At 40.8% G+C, this 17281-nt stretch overlaps 2 protein-coding genes across 3 annotated transcripts in view; one reads left to right on the top strand and one right to left on the bottom strand.

The window, feature by feature from the left end:
• LOC145447239 (tRNA N6-adenosine threonylcarbamoyltransferase, mitochondrial-like) overlaps positions 1–6197 on the top strand; it is a 22232-nt gene extending 16035 nt beyond the window's left edge. For both annotated transcript variants that reach the window (XM_080325656.1, XM_080325654.1), the window contains exons 11-12: positions 3993–4064; positions 4128–6197. In XM_080325656.1, coding sequence (XP_080181782.1) covers positions 3993–4064; positions 4128–4218 — 163 coding nt within the window. In that variant the 3' untranslated portion in view covers positions 4219–6197. The remainder of the gene's footprint in view (positions 1–3992; positions 4065–4127) is intronic.
• On the bottom strand, positions 5982–17281 carry LOC145447238 (bifunctional 3'-phosphoadenosine 5'-phosphosulfate synthase-like). Its single transcript, XM_080325653.1, has 12 exons — positions 17189–17281; positions 15772–16002; positions 15437–15556; positions 10848–10986; positions 9957–10189; positions 9702–9881; positions 9496–9633; positions 9302–9390; positions 8802–8974; positions 8056–8324; positions 7847–7983; positions 5982–6649 (listed from the first exon to the last, which is right to left on the bottom strand). The coding sequence occupies exons 1-12, from the start codon at positions 17198–17200 to the stop codon at positions 6541–6543; spliced, it is 1830 nt and encodes a 609-aa protein (XP_080181779.1). The 5' UTR covers positions 17201–17281; the 3' UTR covers positions 5982–6540.

Below are 17281 nucleotides of genomic sequence, written 5' to 3'. Positions count from 1 at the left end.
AGTTTGCGAAACAACCCGCGAGCTATTCTTGCTGTTCGCCGAGTACGTTAATTAAGCAGTGAAGTTGCTTGATTGCAAAACGATTGAGGTGCAATGGTTCATAAGTAGACCATCAAACCCGCTCTAATTGGTCGAATATACCAGTACTTTCGCAGTAGAGTAGACATTACTGGTCATTCGGAATTTTCCGCGTAATTTCCACGTCATGTTATGCAGTGGCGTAGCAGCCACTTGGCGGTTCTGGCTCTGCGGCAGGCTGCAAGGGGGCGACAAGATAAGGCTGCACTGTGGACTTGGATACAGCACGGAGTGATGGCTAATCACGACTAACGCTTTTAAAACCACTCATGACGACGAGATGGACTTTTTGGAGACAGATTTAAGAGGCTGGTCCGAAGCAGTGAAACCACACTTGATCGTAATGCAACATCGTTTGATGTTTTACAGTGGTTAGCTAAATCACACCTAGGCCCTACTTAAGGGGGCACTTCTCTTTGAAAGTGATTTTTTTAGGTGTTCACGTTTGTAGTCATAAATTCCTAAAGCTAGATGCGAGCCCCATGATTCATACATTGCTGGAAAGGGCAGGAAATTTCCTTTCCAAATATGGTCTTTATGTTGTACCATGAGCATGTACCCCACCTGTACACTTACTCAAAAAAACATGAAAATATTGAACACACGTATTAAAAATCCTAAAAACTCAAAAGTCTGTCAAGATTTTCCTTCAAATATTGTTGTAGTTGTCAAGATTTTCCTTCAAATATTGTTGTAGTAATAGTACAGGTATATATCTACAAAATAATGGAGGGTTTTTTTTGTCAGCGAAGCGAACCCTAAATTTTCATTTTTTTCAAGATTCTTTCCCCTGTAAAAATTTTTATGGACAAAATTTTGAGAAAACGCTCCATCATTTTATTATACGTACCCTAACCATCATTCGTGCAAAATTTCAGATGAATCGGACAAGCAGGTGCCGAGCAGATACAATTTTTGTGCAGAAAAAGTATATTTTGAGAAAAACGCGTTTAAAAAAATAAAACTACAATAACTTCGAAAAACAAGGATATGAACACTGATCATGACATCAATGGCCACATTATTTGATTTGCATCACACATTGAACCATATATAACACAACCTGAGCATTAATAGCCGCCAGGCACATAGTCTGATGTGTCTAAGGACTCTTGAACTCTTTAAATTTTTCACAGCGAGAGAGCGTCGAGATGCAGTCTGTCTTTTTTTTCACTTCAAACCAGTTCCATTTTTGTGAACGTGTTTACTGGCAAGTTTAGGCTTGCAAGAACACTCAAGTATACACTGCATCCAATATTCCAGTTCAGTACGGACATAGCTACAGCACGTTTTACTGCCATAGTTCATAAGTACCTTTTCTACAGGCACCTTGGCCCTATGGTCACAACGAATGACTCATTTTGGGTTTTGGTGAATCCACCAATGCATCTTTCCATTTCAAAGATTCTTCTAAAACTCTAAAGTTCCTTGATCGACTCATTCTAGGCATATTGATAGCTAGAAATGAAAACCAATCCAAGACAGTTATCAAAAAACAATACATACTACCCAATATTGTCAGTCAGCAGTCAATGAATAAAAATAGATGAAATAGGACAACACACAACCTCCATCTGTACCATTTCCTTGGTACTGAATCAATGAAGCAGCCAAGTATATGAAAGCAGACATGCTAGAACACTTATTTATAAGCAAACAATAAACACTACCCAATATTGTCAGTTATCAGTCAACAAATTTAATTTATAACCTAAATCTTTGATGCTCTCTCATTTTTGATGGATACTTCCATCACCTCGGTGATGGTGCTCTAAGTCTGAACGCAGACAGAGCTAGACCTATATATATATATATAATCAAAAAATAAATGAAAAAAAACAGCCTCAACTCGCCTGCTTACTGAATCTGTGAAGCAGCCAAGTTTATGAAGGCAGACTGGTTAGAACTATACTAGAACACTCATTTCGAGCTCTACAGCATAGATTTCACCAGATGGCGCTATTTCCCCAGCAAAGGCGAATGTTGGATTAGAATGAACACGACTGCAGCAAAAATTGGGCTGTAATTCTTTTTTTTTTTTAATAAAATAGTCTTCAAAAGAAACTAGTTTTGGATAAGAAGGAGTTGAAATATCATAAAAATAATCACATATTTGGAAAGAGCGTGAAATTTCCGTTCTAGATCGATGAAGAAAAAAAAACACAAAAAAATTATTTCTAAAGAGAAGTGCTCCCTTAATTCGACACCATATTCATGCTTTCGTCTGAAACTTTATCTTACCAATTGCGAGCTGTGAGAGGAGTTTCTGAAAGCTCAAAATGATAAAGTCGTATTTACGTTGTACCATGAATGATGATCGGCTATCAGCTCTCTCGATTCTCAAATAGAATCACACTAAACTTTATTTTGAAGATGTTATCGCTGATTTTGCTTCGGAGAAAGCTCGATAAGTTCAATATTGAGGCGGCTATTGATTTTTTATTTGCCTAAAACATTTGTTCTCCATTTCTTATTTTTGGCCTTAACGCTCAGACAGCGAGGCTCTTTCTCAAGCGATATAGAACTTCTAAGACGGGGCACATGATTTGTAATGATTATAATTGAAAAGATTGCTTGAACATGAAACTATTTCAAAATTTTCGGCAGGCGGCATTTTCAGCGAAAGCCAGGGCGGCGGCATATGTTCCTACGCAACTGCTGTCATGACATCATAATGAGTGATAGTCTATAGTACTCGTCTCGAATACTCAATCCCGTATCGAATCACTCAGCACTCGATTATGCCCAGCCCGATTCGCGAGTTTTCCAAGCTAAGCAGCAGCCCATGATGTATGCAATTCGACGTTCTCGGCAATGCGTGGGATCGCTGAGGCGGTCAAACTGGATTAGCGTGCTCGTCTGCGTAACGAATATGCATGTGCTTTTGTGCAATTGCGGCCATGGTGATCAATCAAATTCGTTGCGCCGTAACTAATTGACGAATTTTGTATTCCTGAAATACCCGCTAGAATTCCGGAACTTTATCGAAGGAATCGAGGCACGTGGATTACAAAAAAAAGTCTAAACCGCTACCTCGGGGCCTACGATACTTGAGTAGCATTTAACAGCTTTTGGCCGTGGAGCATTCTAAACTTACTGTGAACTGTTAACTGTGACTGTTCTTGCTGGTTACGTCTATTTCAAAGTGGCGTGAGGGATTTATTCTTCTCAGTATAACAACAAATCCTATAATGTAATTTATGATCACCCAACCATTTTCTGTGCGTGTAATTCTATGGAAAATCGTATGTACCATGATTGCATTAACATTTGCTATTTTCTCGCGCAAAATAGTGTCAAACTTGTCTCAGATGATGAATGAAGGTATTAACAATTGAACACGGCTCAAATCTGACAAAAGTCTATTTGAAATGTTGCGACCTTTATGAATCATTGTTTCTATACGCTGAGATTGTGTGTAGCAGTGCAGATATCCGTATTCGAATGCAATTCTATATATAGTGCCATTGTCCGGGTCAATTTTCCTGAACCAATGCGATTGCATGGTTGTGCATTACGTAACAATGCAGTAACAATCAAAAGTTTAAAAAATCGCCCCTCGCCCCAAAAGGAGTTGATTATTATGATACGGACTCAATGCTTAGGCTTACAGTAAATGTAGCCTGTTCGGTGGCCTAACTCGGAAGGTCTCTTAAATCGTAATGAGATCCCCGCCCGCCATTTGTGAAACCCATGCCCAGAAAAGGCTTACGCCACTTCGGAAACTATACTAATCGGCACTATGCTCATTCGACAGCGCACAATCTTGCTGCGATATGGAAAATAAGCCACAAAGAGCGCAGTTAGTGTCAATCCAACTTATACATGAATGCTATGCGAATGCTGAATCTACAGTGGCTAAATGAAGTTACAATTGATGATTTGAATACAGTACGAATTGCACTCTTTTATAGGACCGGGATGGAATATTTAAAAGCGGGAATTGGAATAGCGGAAGATCCCATGAGTGTCAGGTTTCAACCAAGGTAAGGCTCTCTTTCGGAATTACCAAATTTCATGATTGATTAATGCACGATTGCACGTGTTAGGTCGCCGATCGGAGACTATATCGGAGATGACGTGATTCGCGCTGGCATCAAGATTCCGCGAAAGCTTTTGAAGCAGATGGGACTTTGGTGAAATGATGTCTGTCTGAACAAAGTGCTGCCACCAGTGATTTTGGTCTGGAACAGCCAAGCAAGCCTACTGCTGCAATTGGAAGTTATGCCTGCGCGCATGGCATCGGGCTGCCGCCTGTTGTCGCCTGGGAATAGAAGGCAGCTCGTCGGTTGCTAAGCTAAAGTCCAAAACTGTCTGCATGATATTCATAACCGACAACAAATTTGTCCGGTGTTGGGACTTTATTTGTAGTTATGCCAACATATTGATGCTATTTATGCACTGTGAACGGATATCGTGTATTTCGTCGACATCCGCCTTTGTGTAGGAATGAAATCGGGTAAACGGCACTTTATTGCCAAACGTTTTATTCCACATTCATTCCAATGGGTAAAAACGAGTCGAATACACCAATTCGTATGGATACATATCACACGGTTGTATGATTAGTGAATTCGTGTACCACCCCAAGAAGACTCAAAAAAAGAAATCAGAATCCACTACATAGATATATGTCCATAGGGATTGGTGTATTCGACACGTTTTCGCCCATTTGGATGCATGTGAAAACAATGCTTTGGAGCAAAAATTACTGATGGCCTTATCTCCACCCTAAGTTGTGGTGAACACGCGTTTTCTACACATGTATTACAGTGTGTGTGCTTGTACAATTCCGTTAGTGATGGATCGCAATAGGCAAGATGAAATTATGACATTGTTGTATGATAACGGGGGTCTTAAAGTATGTATCGATCGCGAATGGCATAAGTTTGGGTCGCGTCCGCACCAGAGCGATATTTTGCTATGTATCGGATATTTGTTGAATCTCTTTCAACAATCTCCTGTACATGGTTCCTGCATGCACGTCAAATGTGAGGGTGTTGGGTACAAGTGGAAAAGTAACTACGACAATTATGGCTTCATCATGACACTGAGCCGACCTTAGTATCACACAAATTGGTTTGATGTAATGATAAGATTTGTCTAACATTGGAAAGCACTAACTCGCTCGCGGGCAGGGTAAAAGGAGATAATTATTATTGATATTCGGGTCGTCGAAAGGGTCGGTATCAAATAATCACGTCCTTGCAATCTGAGCAGAGGAAAATGATGCACCCCTATTTGAAATCACGAGCGCCACACGTTTCATAGCACTGCGTTCTGTACACCTGGTTGTCTGCACTTTCTCTAATTCGTACATGACCGAAAATGCGTAGCAAACTTGGGCTTGGGTCGCGAGATGACAAATTGACAACAAAACTTAGATTTTGGTCGCGGTCTAGAAAGTTTTAGAACCGCTGTATTATAAGGGAGGTACAGACAAACGGAACAGGGCAAAGTCCTTTGCCTTAGCCGCCTCGTCAGCTTGATTGCAATTTGATTGCATTCGCATCTTCAAAAATTCCAGCATTTCCGCTTAGGAATTACGGAGATAGAAGGGGAATGATCGCGTATTCACATTCATCGTGCCGTCAGATGGTTGACATCACTACGTTCCTATGCATAGAAATGCTCCAAATTACAAGCGGTGAGCCATGTTTCCAGTGACCTACAGTGAATGCTTCTCATTACTATGGTAAGGGGTACCCGTGGACGTTATGGGTCAGGGTCTCCGCTTCTTTTTGCTTTCGTACCCATTGATTTTGTAATGGAGCTCCCTTCAAGGACGAATGACTTCTGTTGCCCCTTCTATTAGAAATCATGTCCTCTCCATCTCTCGAGTGTAGTAGCGTATGCTCGTAGTTTTCCTGACCCTACCCGAAGAAGAGTCCGTCATGAGTACGTTTGTTGCGATAAATTATTTTATTTCTGCTATATTTGAATCAAACTATTCATATGCAACTTAACGAAAGCGCGAGTATCTATTTCTATGCGTTTTATATTTACAAGCGTAGTTGTCGGCATTCGAACGACCTTAACTACTAAATTCACGAGCACCTGAAAACCATTAATGCATTATTTTACATGCTCATTGCTTGCAATAAACGTCTACATATGGATGGTGCGTTTATACCGATCATTTTTATAATAAATTAATACTTATAGGCTATTTAAGGCAAATGCAAAGGATAAAGTTGCCAGAACATCGCATGATATATTTCGCTTATTGTATCTTTGTAATTCATGTATGCGATATTGGACTAAATCAGTAGGTATAGTTACAACAGGAGCAGGATATTATCTTTGACCCTTTCCATTTAAATTTTGGTGTCTCTACTGTACGGAGTATGGATCCCGCCATTGGCGTTCAGGTTCAGATTACTTCGTTCCAAAGACTGTCCCGTGATCAAAAAATGCACACGGCTTGAATGTGCTTGCGCAGTTGGATGTAATTTCGGTGATTTAACTTTGCTTTGGCAAGGATTGGTAGTAGTCTTGGAGAATCTTCCATGCTTTGGGCGCCATAAAACCATCTGGCAGAGATCCACCTTCGCGTGCCGTGCGTCGCATTCTGAAATGAAGAACATACAATGAAATGACTGAAATACATAGGTTTCGAGAGAAAAGGTGGAATTATACGGTCATGTGATTGCCATATATACATATTGTATCCGGGTTTGATACATATTTGAAATACGTTTGTTCCATGCAGGTGTAGATACAGTTTTTCACGGCAATCTGATAGTCATAGATAGAACTGTCCATTCCAGTGTACACATTCAAGAAGAAATAATAGCAAAGTTTAGCGAATGAATATTAGCCCGCATTTGGGATTATTTATCAGCCCACGATGTGACATATCGATTTCCCCTACCGACACATGCCCCTTGATTTTCATTGCTTGTCCTAATCATGTTATCTCCTGAACTTTTCATTCAGTGTACACTGTACAGTGTATGCCTCTTATTTACATGTATTTTTATTGATATCTGTCGGCCAATGTGGCAATATGAATGCTTTATTGAGAGACTATTCCAAGTCATTTTCTATTTTCGATGTGTCGTAATCTTGTTGTGTTTTGAAATGATGGAATTGTTAATAAACTGAACTCAAAAGCCAAAGCGAATCTGTGTCATCCGCGTAACGAGTTACAATTAGGCTATATATTTACTTTGTACATTTGTACACCTCGGAGTTCATACGGTACGGGCTTTTGGAAAATATCTACATTACATCAGGACATCCGCACTAACATAACCTATTACACGCGGGATGCCCGACGACCTCGCGAAGTCACTTCACGTGCTCGACCTTGATTGATATATAATGAAGACCAATTGATTTACCAAACACGCACAGCTTGTATTGGATGAATCCTGTTGTACACCACAATACGAATCTTTCGTAAATATCGCAATATCTAATACTATTTGCCTCTTCGCTGTGTATTGGTATCCAAACAAACTGTTTCATTCAATCATAGTTATCTGTCATAACCGTCATTCCTCTTTTGTTAGCCAATCAGGTTTCGTTCCAGATTTCATGATTGTGGCATGTAAGTCACGACCCTGATCTGTGAGCATGAGCACGAAGCTACCAGTAAAGTATAGGTGAGATGTATAGAAATTTGACTGCGGTCCCATAAACACACACACAGCTATTCTAAGGAGAAAATCTGACTTGTCATAGCTACATGTAGCCTATACGCGATATTTCTGGAAGTAGCTCTCTCGTGATCCAATTATCAAAAGTGGCGAAGCGCATTTACCTTGTGCCGGAAATGAAATCGAAGTCGTCGTGGTTCTGGGGGTCGTAGAAATCCATCTTGCCTTTCTTTTTGTTATATGCGGCTACACGGAACGGTACGATTTCCAGCTGAGTGAGACCTGGGGCCATAGTTAAAACCTGCGAGAAACATTACGCGATATAATACGACGAAAAGTGACAAATCGCATATTGATTGTAGCCTAAACTGACCTCGCGACCGTGCGAGTGATTGTATAAATCTCTCTTCTCTTCCGGATGTGGCATTCCGGCTGGGTCACGCCCGACGATGTAGAAATTAGCACCGGTCGCCATTCTTGCTTTTGCGTGCCATTGTACCTCTGTGGGACCGGCATACATCATCGGACTTGGGAAAATTGCTACGACAGTGGATTTGGGGTCGAGAACGCCTTCTTCCAATACGGCGGAGTGTTGTTGCATGCGGGTGGCCAGTGGTACGTCGTCCGACTTGGTCCAACCGCCTGTAATAAAATATTGCTCACGTATAAATCTTGAGGCTACATATCATACCGAGCGTGATAGTGTACTGGTGATGCGTCCGGCTTCTTGATCGGTAGGTCGTGGGTACGATTCCCGGCCGGGTCAGACCAAAGACTCGAAAACTGGTATCCACGGCTATCCTGCTAGGCGCTCAACATTCACAGATAGCATGGAGGAGAAAAAAAAACGGGGGTGCAGACTAGATGACCTAACTATAACGGCCGTATCGCGTCTCCATCGTCAGAGCATCTCGATGGTGCAGGCGAAAGAGAATACAATATCTCTCTCTCTCTCATGTAACAATAGTGTGGTCGAATTTTGACAACGCACCACTTAATCAGACTTGGTAATTAAATAGATCCATTGATCTGGCTCCTAATCTTGCCGTGATGAAGCTTTGAAGTATACCCTATCGACCGGTATGAATAAATGTACGATGTAATGCAACGGTCTCTTACCAAGCGGATGCAGGAGCAGAACTGGATTCTTATATCCTCTTGCTATTAGCTTCTGTCGGGTGTCTTGCATGAGCAAGGCGTGGCCATTATGTACGGGGTTCCTCAATTGGAAGGCGAACACGGCGTCAGCGTTCATTTCACGGAATTTCTTGCGAAGCTCCATCGGGGTCAGTCTGAACACAACTAGGCGATAACGGTGCTGGTCTGCTAAAATGAGATGGCCAAGACAGAATTATGAAAATATCAAAGGCACACCAGACATATACCTTATTTTTTGTGATATCGGAGCTGCAGACATATAGCACGACCCACTTTCATTCTACCCACTTTGTAATAGACCGCTCATGCGGATCGGTTGGCAATGAGGAGCCTAGATACCCCCAACACTAGATATAGGCATTCTGCCAACGAGTTACTTCTCTAGTAACCAACGGATCATTCATAGGGTTCTGTATATTATTGAAGGGTAGCGTGTTTAAAGCTTCGCTTTTATCGCGTACCTGTAGCTATCGAGACCGTCGTTCCATTGTATTCTTCCAAGAACCTCAAGGTCTCCACCACAGAGCCAATCACCAGCATCCATTACCATCTAAATCATAAGATTAGTGATTAAACCAGAACTGAAATAAAGACAAACTGAAATTGACAATTTATTATGATTTTGATCGATCTGGATATCAGGCTGTATGCTTACTTTGATATGAGGGTGTCCTTTATTAGAAGTTCCCCACTGTCTGGAGCATCTTTCTTCCTTTCTGTGCTCGTAAAATTCTGGAGCTCTCATAATAGCGTATGTCTTGCCTTCATATACTAGGGCGATCGCCTTTGCATCCTATACGAGAAAACCGCGTTGCAGTTGAGTCCAGTTACAACGCGCATTTATCACCGTTGCATACTCACTGCAAGTTTGGTTTTGTCTTCGTCTGAAACAGGAAGGACGATTGGAATCGACTGGTTTGTGAGACCGCTGTCAAGAAGTGTTCCAAAATGTTGGGATTGGAGAAACTCCTTTTCTCTCATAAAACCGGTTAGCGGAGTAGCCCATCCTTCTGACAATACTTGCACCCATTGCAGGTCGAGCTGAAATGGTAATTGTAAACGTAATTTAGTTTTAGAAGGTATCTCCACTGATATGCATTCCGATTGTGAAGTTACCTTGGTGATATTCAATTTTGGGAGAGTATCTGCCTCGGCTTTAGCGGCCTCCAGTTTTGACGGCTCGACGAGCAGTTCGTTGACTTGCTCGGTCGCTGATTGGGGCACGATGCTCTTCTCCTTCAAATGATCTATGACTTCCATCATACATTCCCTGACTGTCATATCTGCGGTCTTGACCACGACTTCGGGGTCCTTCGGTGCTTCGTACGGAGAATCAATTCCGGTGAAACCTGTGACACACAAATTGGTTAGATTTTCATAGAGACAAATTTGAAAATGGCATGTAAGCCCGCATAGGCAGAACCAGGATGAAATTTATGAGGGGCAGTTGAATATGTTGTGTATGGAATGTCTTTAGTTAGAGAGTGCCTGTCGCTTCACCGTAGTTACGCCGGTGAGTAACCTAGTTTAGATGTCGCGAATAAGTTCTTGCTCTTATCTATAGCTAAATTTGGATTTATCATATCGTAATGTAAGAGATGTTCTTTTTTCCCGTTGTTGTTGTTGGAGTAGGTAATCGATAAATTTCAGGCTATCAAGTAGCTAAGATCCGGAACTAATTCTGGCTCACTAATTGAGGTTGTTGTTGTTTATTAAAAAGAAAGATTTGGCGCTTATCACCTGTTGGTCTTTTGCACCACGACCAAGAATTGCGTAATAAATGAAAATCAGTTCACGATGGAGTACGTATTGGATAGACATTTAAAAAAAAACAGCATTTCATTGATACATATACTAATTGAGGTGAAATTTCCTGGCAGCATACGATGGTGAATACAATTCTCAACACTATTTTGTCCGCTTATAGATTGCGGGCAATTTAAGTTGCAATTCACGTTGGCTATCACATACATATCAACGTTTTTAGCCTGTTCTGTGCGTTCTTACCTTTGATTATCCCTTGACGCGCCTTCTTGTACAGCCCTTTCACATCACGGTCCTCGCAAACATTTAGTGGGGTGTCAACGAAAACTTCTACGAAAGGAAGCCCATGTTTCTCATGAACCTGGCGCGCACTGTCACGATCCTTGAAAGTATAAATAGCGTTAGTGGGCAGTTGGCGTGGCGGTATACCGCCATCGACTTTGACGTCGGAGGCATATCTGAGCTCCTCCTCCGTCGAGTCGCTATGCTTACAGTGTCTTTACAAAAAGCCAAGAGACAGAGTCCCGATCAAGGACGATGACAAGGATGAGGAAGCAAATAAATGAAATATCAAGATCGAACACTGTTACATTAGGCATTAGGCTGAGGGGTGGCTCATTGAGTGACGGTACATAGTCATTTCAGCCTCCACTTACCTGTTCATTAAATCGCATCGTGCCTTGTGTATCGCATTGTATACTGTGCCTCTTGAGCAGATAAAAAGTACCGCCGATTGATTGATTTATTGTTAATCCTCGATTCACCATCAAGTTCGTTTTGTATTTTCATAGGTAGCATGAAACAGTGCGTGGTTTCACGAATGACCGTAACTATGGTGTATTAGAGATACGAGCGATAAGAAAGCGCAAATGATTGATCTCATCTTGCTAGGCGTTTATCAAGAATATAGCATTCTGGTGAGATTTTCGCATGTTCAACTATTCATGGATAGACCGAAGACGCCGTATATAATATAAATACACATTTGATAATATTTAGCTGACCTGTTTGCTGTAGGCCTAAAGATAATCATGAACAAAAGGCGGTAATATATGACATGAAATGCGTATATCTAGTCATGTTGTATCTTATATGCAAACAAAACACATGATTGCGTTCACGTGTGAACAGCAATGCTGCTTATATGAAACAAATGAACATTAAAACACGCTGATACCGAACATCATATTGATAGCATCTATCACCACTAAAAGAAACTGCTGCGTAATTTGAATGTTTAGCACGAAGATAAATTAATCATAAAAGTATTTATCAGCTGTCGAAGTCATTCGACGCCCCCACTGCCTTCGAATTCTTCAGATTTAAGATTCTTTCAGAATTTTGTCAGTATACTAGGAACATATATTGAGTTCACATCAAACAAATATAATGCAATGACTCTGACAATCAACGTGAGTTGTATTTCTCGGGCTTCGAATAGTGTGAAATCGTGGCTGAGGTATTAATAATGTTACAAGGAGATAAATGCAATCTATTAATTCGAAGTTTTGCAAGCAAGTTCAAGTGAAGATTAAGATTCGATACGACAAAGTATGCGTGTTTCGTTGGTTCATTTTAGGACCAGTTATTTTTAGTTCGCGGTGTACTGTGCAGGCCACATTTAATGACCTTTAGTAAATGTATTGAAAGTAATAAAAATCTATTGTCACCAAATTTTTACTATGCAGTATGAAGGTTTGATATCAAAATGCAGACGCTCACAATATAAAATTCAAAACCTTTTCCCTCGCGTCGCCTGCACCTGATGGTACAACAGTTGTACGCGCGATATGCGACTGAGGGAAGTTTCTATATTAGTGATTGCACGCGAGACGAAATTCTAAATATGCCGCGAGCGACGGTTTAGTGGATATAGTTCATAGTTACAAAATCCTGTCAGACTGCTCTCCTACGTTCGTGTATAGGTCAAACAATTAAATGCAGGTTATGATATATGCTAGCATTAATCGCGGCGAACAATGATACGCTTTCAATGTGTCAAGGGCAAGATGGATGCAGTCATCGTACCACATCAAAACCATTTCAGATTCCTTTACTCGCAATATGGTACTGTATGGAATATTATGCAAATATTGTGCAGCATGTACTGAATTGAAATGAAGTAGATTCTGAGCTTTACAATTACCGCACACATCCAATCTACAATTTCTACATGTACATATTTTCGGGAATGAAGGTTCAACTGGCGCCAATCTAGCATCCGTTATCAGACTATTTTTCAGTAAAATCACACCATTATTGCATATTTTCATAATTAATGATGTAATCAAAGGAATAAGTTACATTAAACTATGCAAACATTAACTATTGCGAAAATATTAATGTGCGAGGTGCGTTAGTGACATATAGCATACATTAAATCAGCAAGGTTGGTAATCGGCATTGGTATCTCCAGTTCTTCTGAGCTTATTAGTACCCGGATATATAATTCTCGAGGCTGCGTGAACGTCAATTTATACCGCGAATCGAAAATTTTGATGGATATCTCCTTCCATCATTTTAACTGAAAGATTACAGATATGTTGCTGTACAAATATCCGTCTACAACGCCTATAGATAGAATCAGCAATTTATTCTCGTGTGTACATTACCGTAAAGTCAGGCCATTGGACGCATGTTCTGTTAAACTTTAATCCGTTACACAGATAGATGATGATGGAGTTTTTGAGAAAACTTTACACGAATGCAGCGGTAAAGTACAAACAACGCTGCAGTTAGTTGAATGACCTTGGAGAATAATGGTTGCGGCCATAAATCTGTTCTAGTCGGTTGTAAACTCTTAGCAGTAAACTTTGAAAGTGATTAAAATATTTTTACAGCGTAAAGGCTACTTCCTATAGACTGCGGATTGCGGAAGCAAGATACATTCGACATCGGGCGTACATGAAGTACATGGTTGAAATTAGAGAATCGAAGCCTTCAATTGATTAGCATTATAATGTAAATCTACCATAACCTCGCAGCAAGCAGCAGTATTGATCACTGTTAGCTTGCTACTCGTTAATTGAACTATGGATTCGTCTATGCAGCTTTCAAGCGAGCCGTCGTATTTACCGAATGCTGAATGCGGCAATGTAGATTCGGTTTACTACAGCTGAGTCGCAACATGGTCACGTGACTGAGTGATTTAGCGCTTCACTGATTTCGCTGTAAATGTCATTTTCGAACCGATTCTACCATAGTGTCCTATAATTCTACTGATGCAGAGGCCTGTCGTTAACTGTTGCCCGACATTTGAGCATGCGGTGCAAAAAAAAACCGACAGTTGAGCATTCGAGACTTTAGCGTGTGACTTTATAGCCTCAAACCTTACGATAATCTTAACCCTTACCCAAACTACTTGCATAAGTGACGTATACGCATATGGTGTAGCATGCTGAGTCGCATGCTCACATGGCCAATGGCCACTGATCCGCTACATCATTATTACTAGTCGTCAGTCGGTAGGTAAGTAAGTGACCGTGGCTTCCGCTAGGTTCCCCCGAAGCAAAGTTCAAAGAGTAGACTAGAGTTTATCTTGGTAGCCTATAACCTACATCTACAAGGTATACGCCTCACAGATACCAGAGTTTACGGACTTTATATGGTGTCCTTTAGGGATGGTGTGAACCTCTGAAAGGTTCAGATTCGTGTGAACGCGAACCTTTTTGAAGGGTTCCGTGTGAACGCGAACCTCATGACGTCACGTGACGTCATATTGCTAATTCCAACCCTATATTTCAATGCAGTGATAGCCTTAATGTACACGATACCTAGCCACGACTGGGGTCTCATAATGCCACAATTCTGAAGTACATATAGACCTTTTTAACGTCGCTAAATGTACCAAGTGGGGCAATCAAATGATATAATAATCCCACAAAATCAATATCTTCCGTCGCTTTGCCAAGAATTTCGACGAGGACTTACCAGGGAATATAAGCTTACGCCTTAAAGGTCTAGGCCAGACCGGACAATGTATTCGTCGTATGACTGTGGCTACGTTGATATTGAGCAGAGTGTAAAACGGGTTTCTATACTTGCTACCGATATTACCCCATTAACAAGTCATACAGCAGTATCCAAGACCCCAATCCACGGATTTGGTTTTTATGTTGCTAAACATATAAAGTCAAGATTGACCCCGAACGCCTGTTACATTTTTTACATCAGACAACGATATCAACTTCATTGATTGCTTGAATAAGCATCATTCGCTGACTACATGTAGAGTATTTCGCCCTTGATATTGTGTGATTGCGGGTCAAGCTTACAGCAGAGAGTCACTAAGTATTCACAAAAGGAAAGCTGGGTAATTCGAGCAAACTTTTGTAACAAAGCAAGTAAAATTATTTAGATGGTCAAAGTTCATGTACTTTTAGTGTTGATTTTTTTTGCTGCCAGCGACATGCATAGAGTGGCCCGCAGTTGAATTGCAATGAATTTCAACCAAGGATGTTATAATGAAGTGAAAATTGTAATATATGAAAAAGCTTTACAGTGCAGAACCTACCAAGGTTCGTTTGTGAACGTGAACCTCTGAATTTCTCGTTCACACCATCCCTAGTGTCCTTGTCTTCCATATCGCAACGTATACCATTATAGAAACAAACAGAGATGGTTAGTAACGACGTACTCTTACTTCAAGTAGATTTTGCCTAATTATACTACTTCCTCAAGTGGTTAAGATTTAGATTAATTCCAATACCACTTCTAGTACCAAGGATAACTACTATAACCACCTCAGTATAGAAACATGCATGTATCAAAAATACTGACCTTGTCTACAGTTTTAAAGTAATAGTTCACAAAAATAACATGTATATGTTTACCTTTCTGTAAGGAGAGATGAACGACACCAGACAGACCACGCCTGCATCTGCGAATAGCTTTGCAACCTCACCGATACGGCGAATATTTTCCTCTCTGTCGGCAGGGGCGAAACCAAGATCCTAAACAATAAAGATTCAGTTTGATGGCGACTGTGCTGATTCGCGTCAGCTTCGACTATTGTGGAACAATTCCACTTTTGCCAAGTTGACTCGTGATCAATTTCATATTGCTGAGATATTGTGTTAATTATACAGGCCATCGGTCAACCGAATACAGAAAGCAATCGGGAACATAGTTCACAGGCCATTTGGGAAATCCAACAAACCTAGGATACCTTGTTCAATCCATGTCGAATGTTGTCTCCGTCTAGAGAGTATGCGGGGATTCCTTTAGAGCAGAGGAACTGTTCGAGTTGCATAGAAACCGTCGTTTTACCAGCACCCGAAAGACCCGTGAACCACACTGTGCATCCTCTGAATCCTCCTTTTTGGCCCATAACCTGTCCACGCTTGTCACGGGAGACATGGCTCTGTTGGAACACGATGTTTTCGGAACGGGGTGTATCCTGAAATGCACACATAATCGTTAAACATGACTGGATTCCATATTACGAACTGGCTTATATGCCTGGCATGAAGTGAACTATTAAAATGCATCGTTCAGGGAAGATGGAAACCGCGCATGGCAATTAAGCAGTAATCGCCAGCGACCCCGGTTCTTATCCTGTCGGTGGCTGTCAACCTGGTCCTAATGGATTTCTGGCATCGATGGTATTTTATAAATCGATAGAATCAAAATCCATTCCAGGCTCGTGTAATATTGTTTTTATGATTTTATAAAAATTCGGGCGTCAGAACTTTCACAAAACATGTTTCCAAAATGCCAGTATATTTTTAGATGGATCGTTCTGTCACTCTGAGCGTGAAGGTGCCGCCAATTGACTCCAGTAGAAAACGAACGCTGTCACCATTACGATTATAATTTTGAGTTTGTGAAAAGAGAAAATAGCAAATATTTGCACCAGACTTACGCACCAGTTAATGGGCAATATTTTGCTCGTAATTGCATATGTAGTCAGTTAAATTCCCAGTTAATCGGGCATTATTCAACCGGGTATAACCCTGAGTTACTGTGGGATTTTCCAATACGGTATGTTTTTGCACATATCTACAGCACTGAGACACCAGCATAACGCAGTGACATGATATTTCTTTGAAATATTTTAGGACGACCCTATAGAGCTGAGATTACAGCCATCAATATAGCTTAAATGGTCACTTTCTCGAAGCGTAAGTGCTCTTGTCGGATTTCATAAATCGATTCGCAACGTACATGAAATTGGGAAGTATGTTTACTTCATAACGCCCCGTCAACTAGGTAGATAAACACATCCACTATATTGCGATCGTAACTCACCGATAACGTGGGCTACGTGAGCGTATGGTAACGAAATTCTCAGCATTTTAAGGTAAGCGCACAGTATGAGCATGCGAACCTATACTTGTAAACGAAAATCGTATAGCCTATTACAACGACAGTGCTAGATGTAAATCTGATAAATGGCACTTTCTGTAACTAAACTTGTCTATACCCCATTCAATTTGCTGAAAAGGAGTCAAATGCACCGATTCATAGAGGTATAAGCTATATCCGCGAGATGAAGTTGATACTGTTGACGGGTAGCCTACATCCTTTAGGGGTGGTAATACGAGCTTCTTTCGCTAGCAGTGTGTAACTACACATTCACGTACCTTGCTTGCCATTGTGATTCTTTCTTTGAAGATAGTCGAATGAAACTATAAAAATGTGTTGTTATAAATTTAGACGAATCAGTATCTAAAATA

The sequence above is a fragment of the Botryllus schlosseri genome, chromosome 9 (genome assembly GCF_051294905.1).
Source record: "Botryllus schlosseri isolate E-star chromosome 9, Bs_hap1, whole genome shotgun sequence".
Classification (NCBI taxonomy): Eukaryota; Metazoa; Chordata; class Ascidiacea; order Stolidobranchia; family Styelidae; genus Botryllus; species Botryllus schlosseri.
This window is presented reverse-complemented; position numbering and strand designations above follow the sequence as displayed.

What these genes read in the sequence shown, in the direction of transcription:
- LOC145447238 (XM_080325653.1), bottom strand. An exon ending in TCTGCTCCTGCATCCGCTTG is followed by an intron (nt 8,325 to 8,801) that starts GTAAGAGACCGT and finishes ATTTTATTACAG; the next exon opens with GCGGTTGGACCAAGTCGGAC. An exon ending in ATCACTCGCACGGTCGCGAG is followed by an intron (nt 7,984 to 8,055) that starts GTCAGTTTAGGC and finishes TGTTTCTCGCAG; the next exon opens with GTTTTAACTATGGCCCCAGG.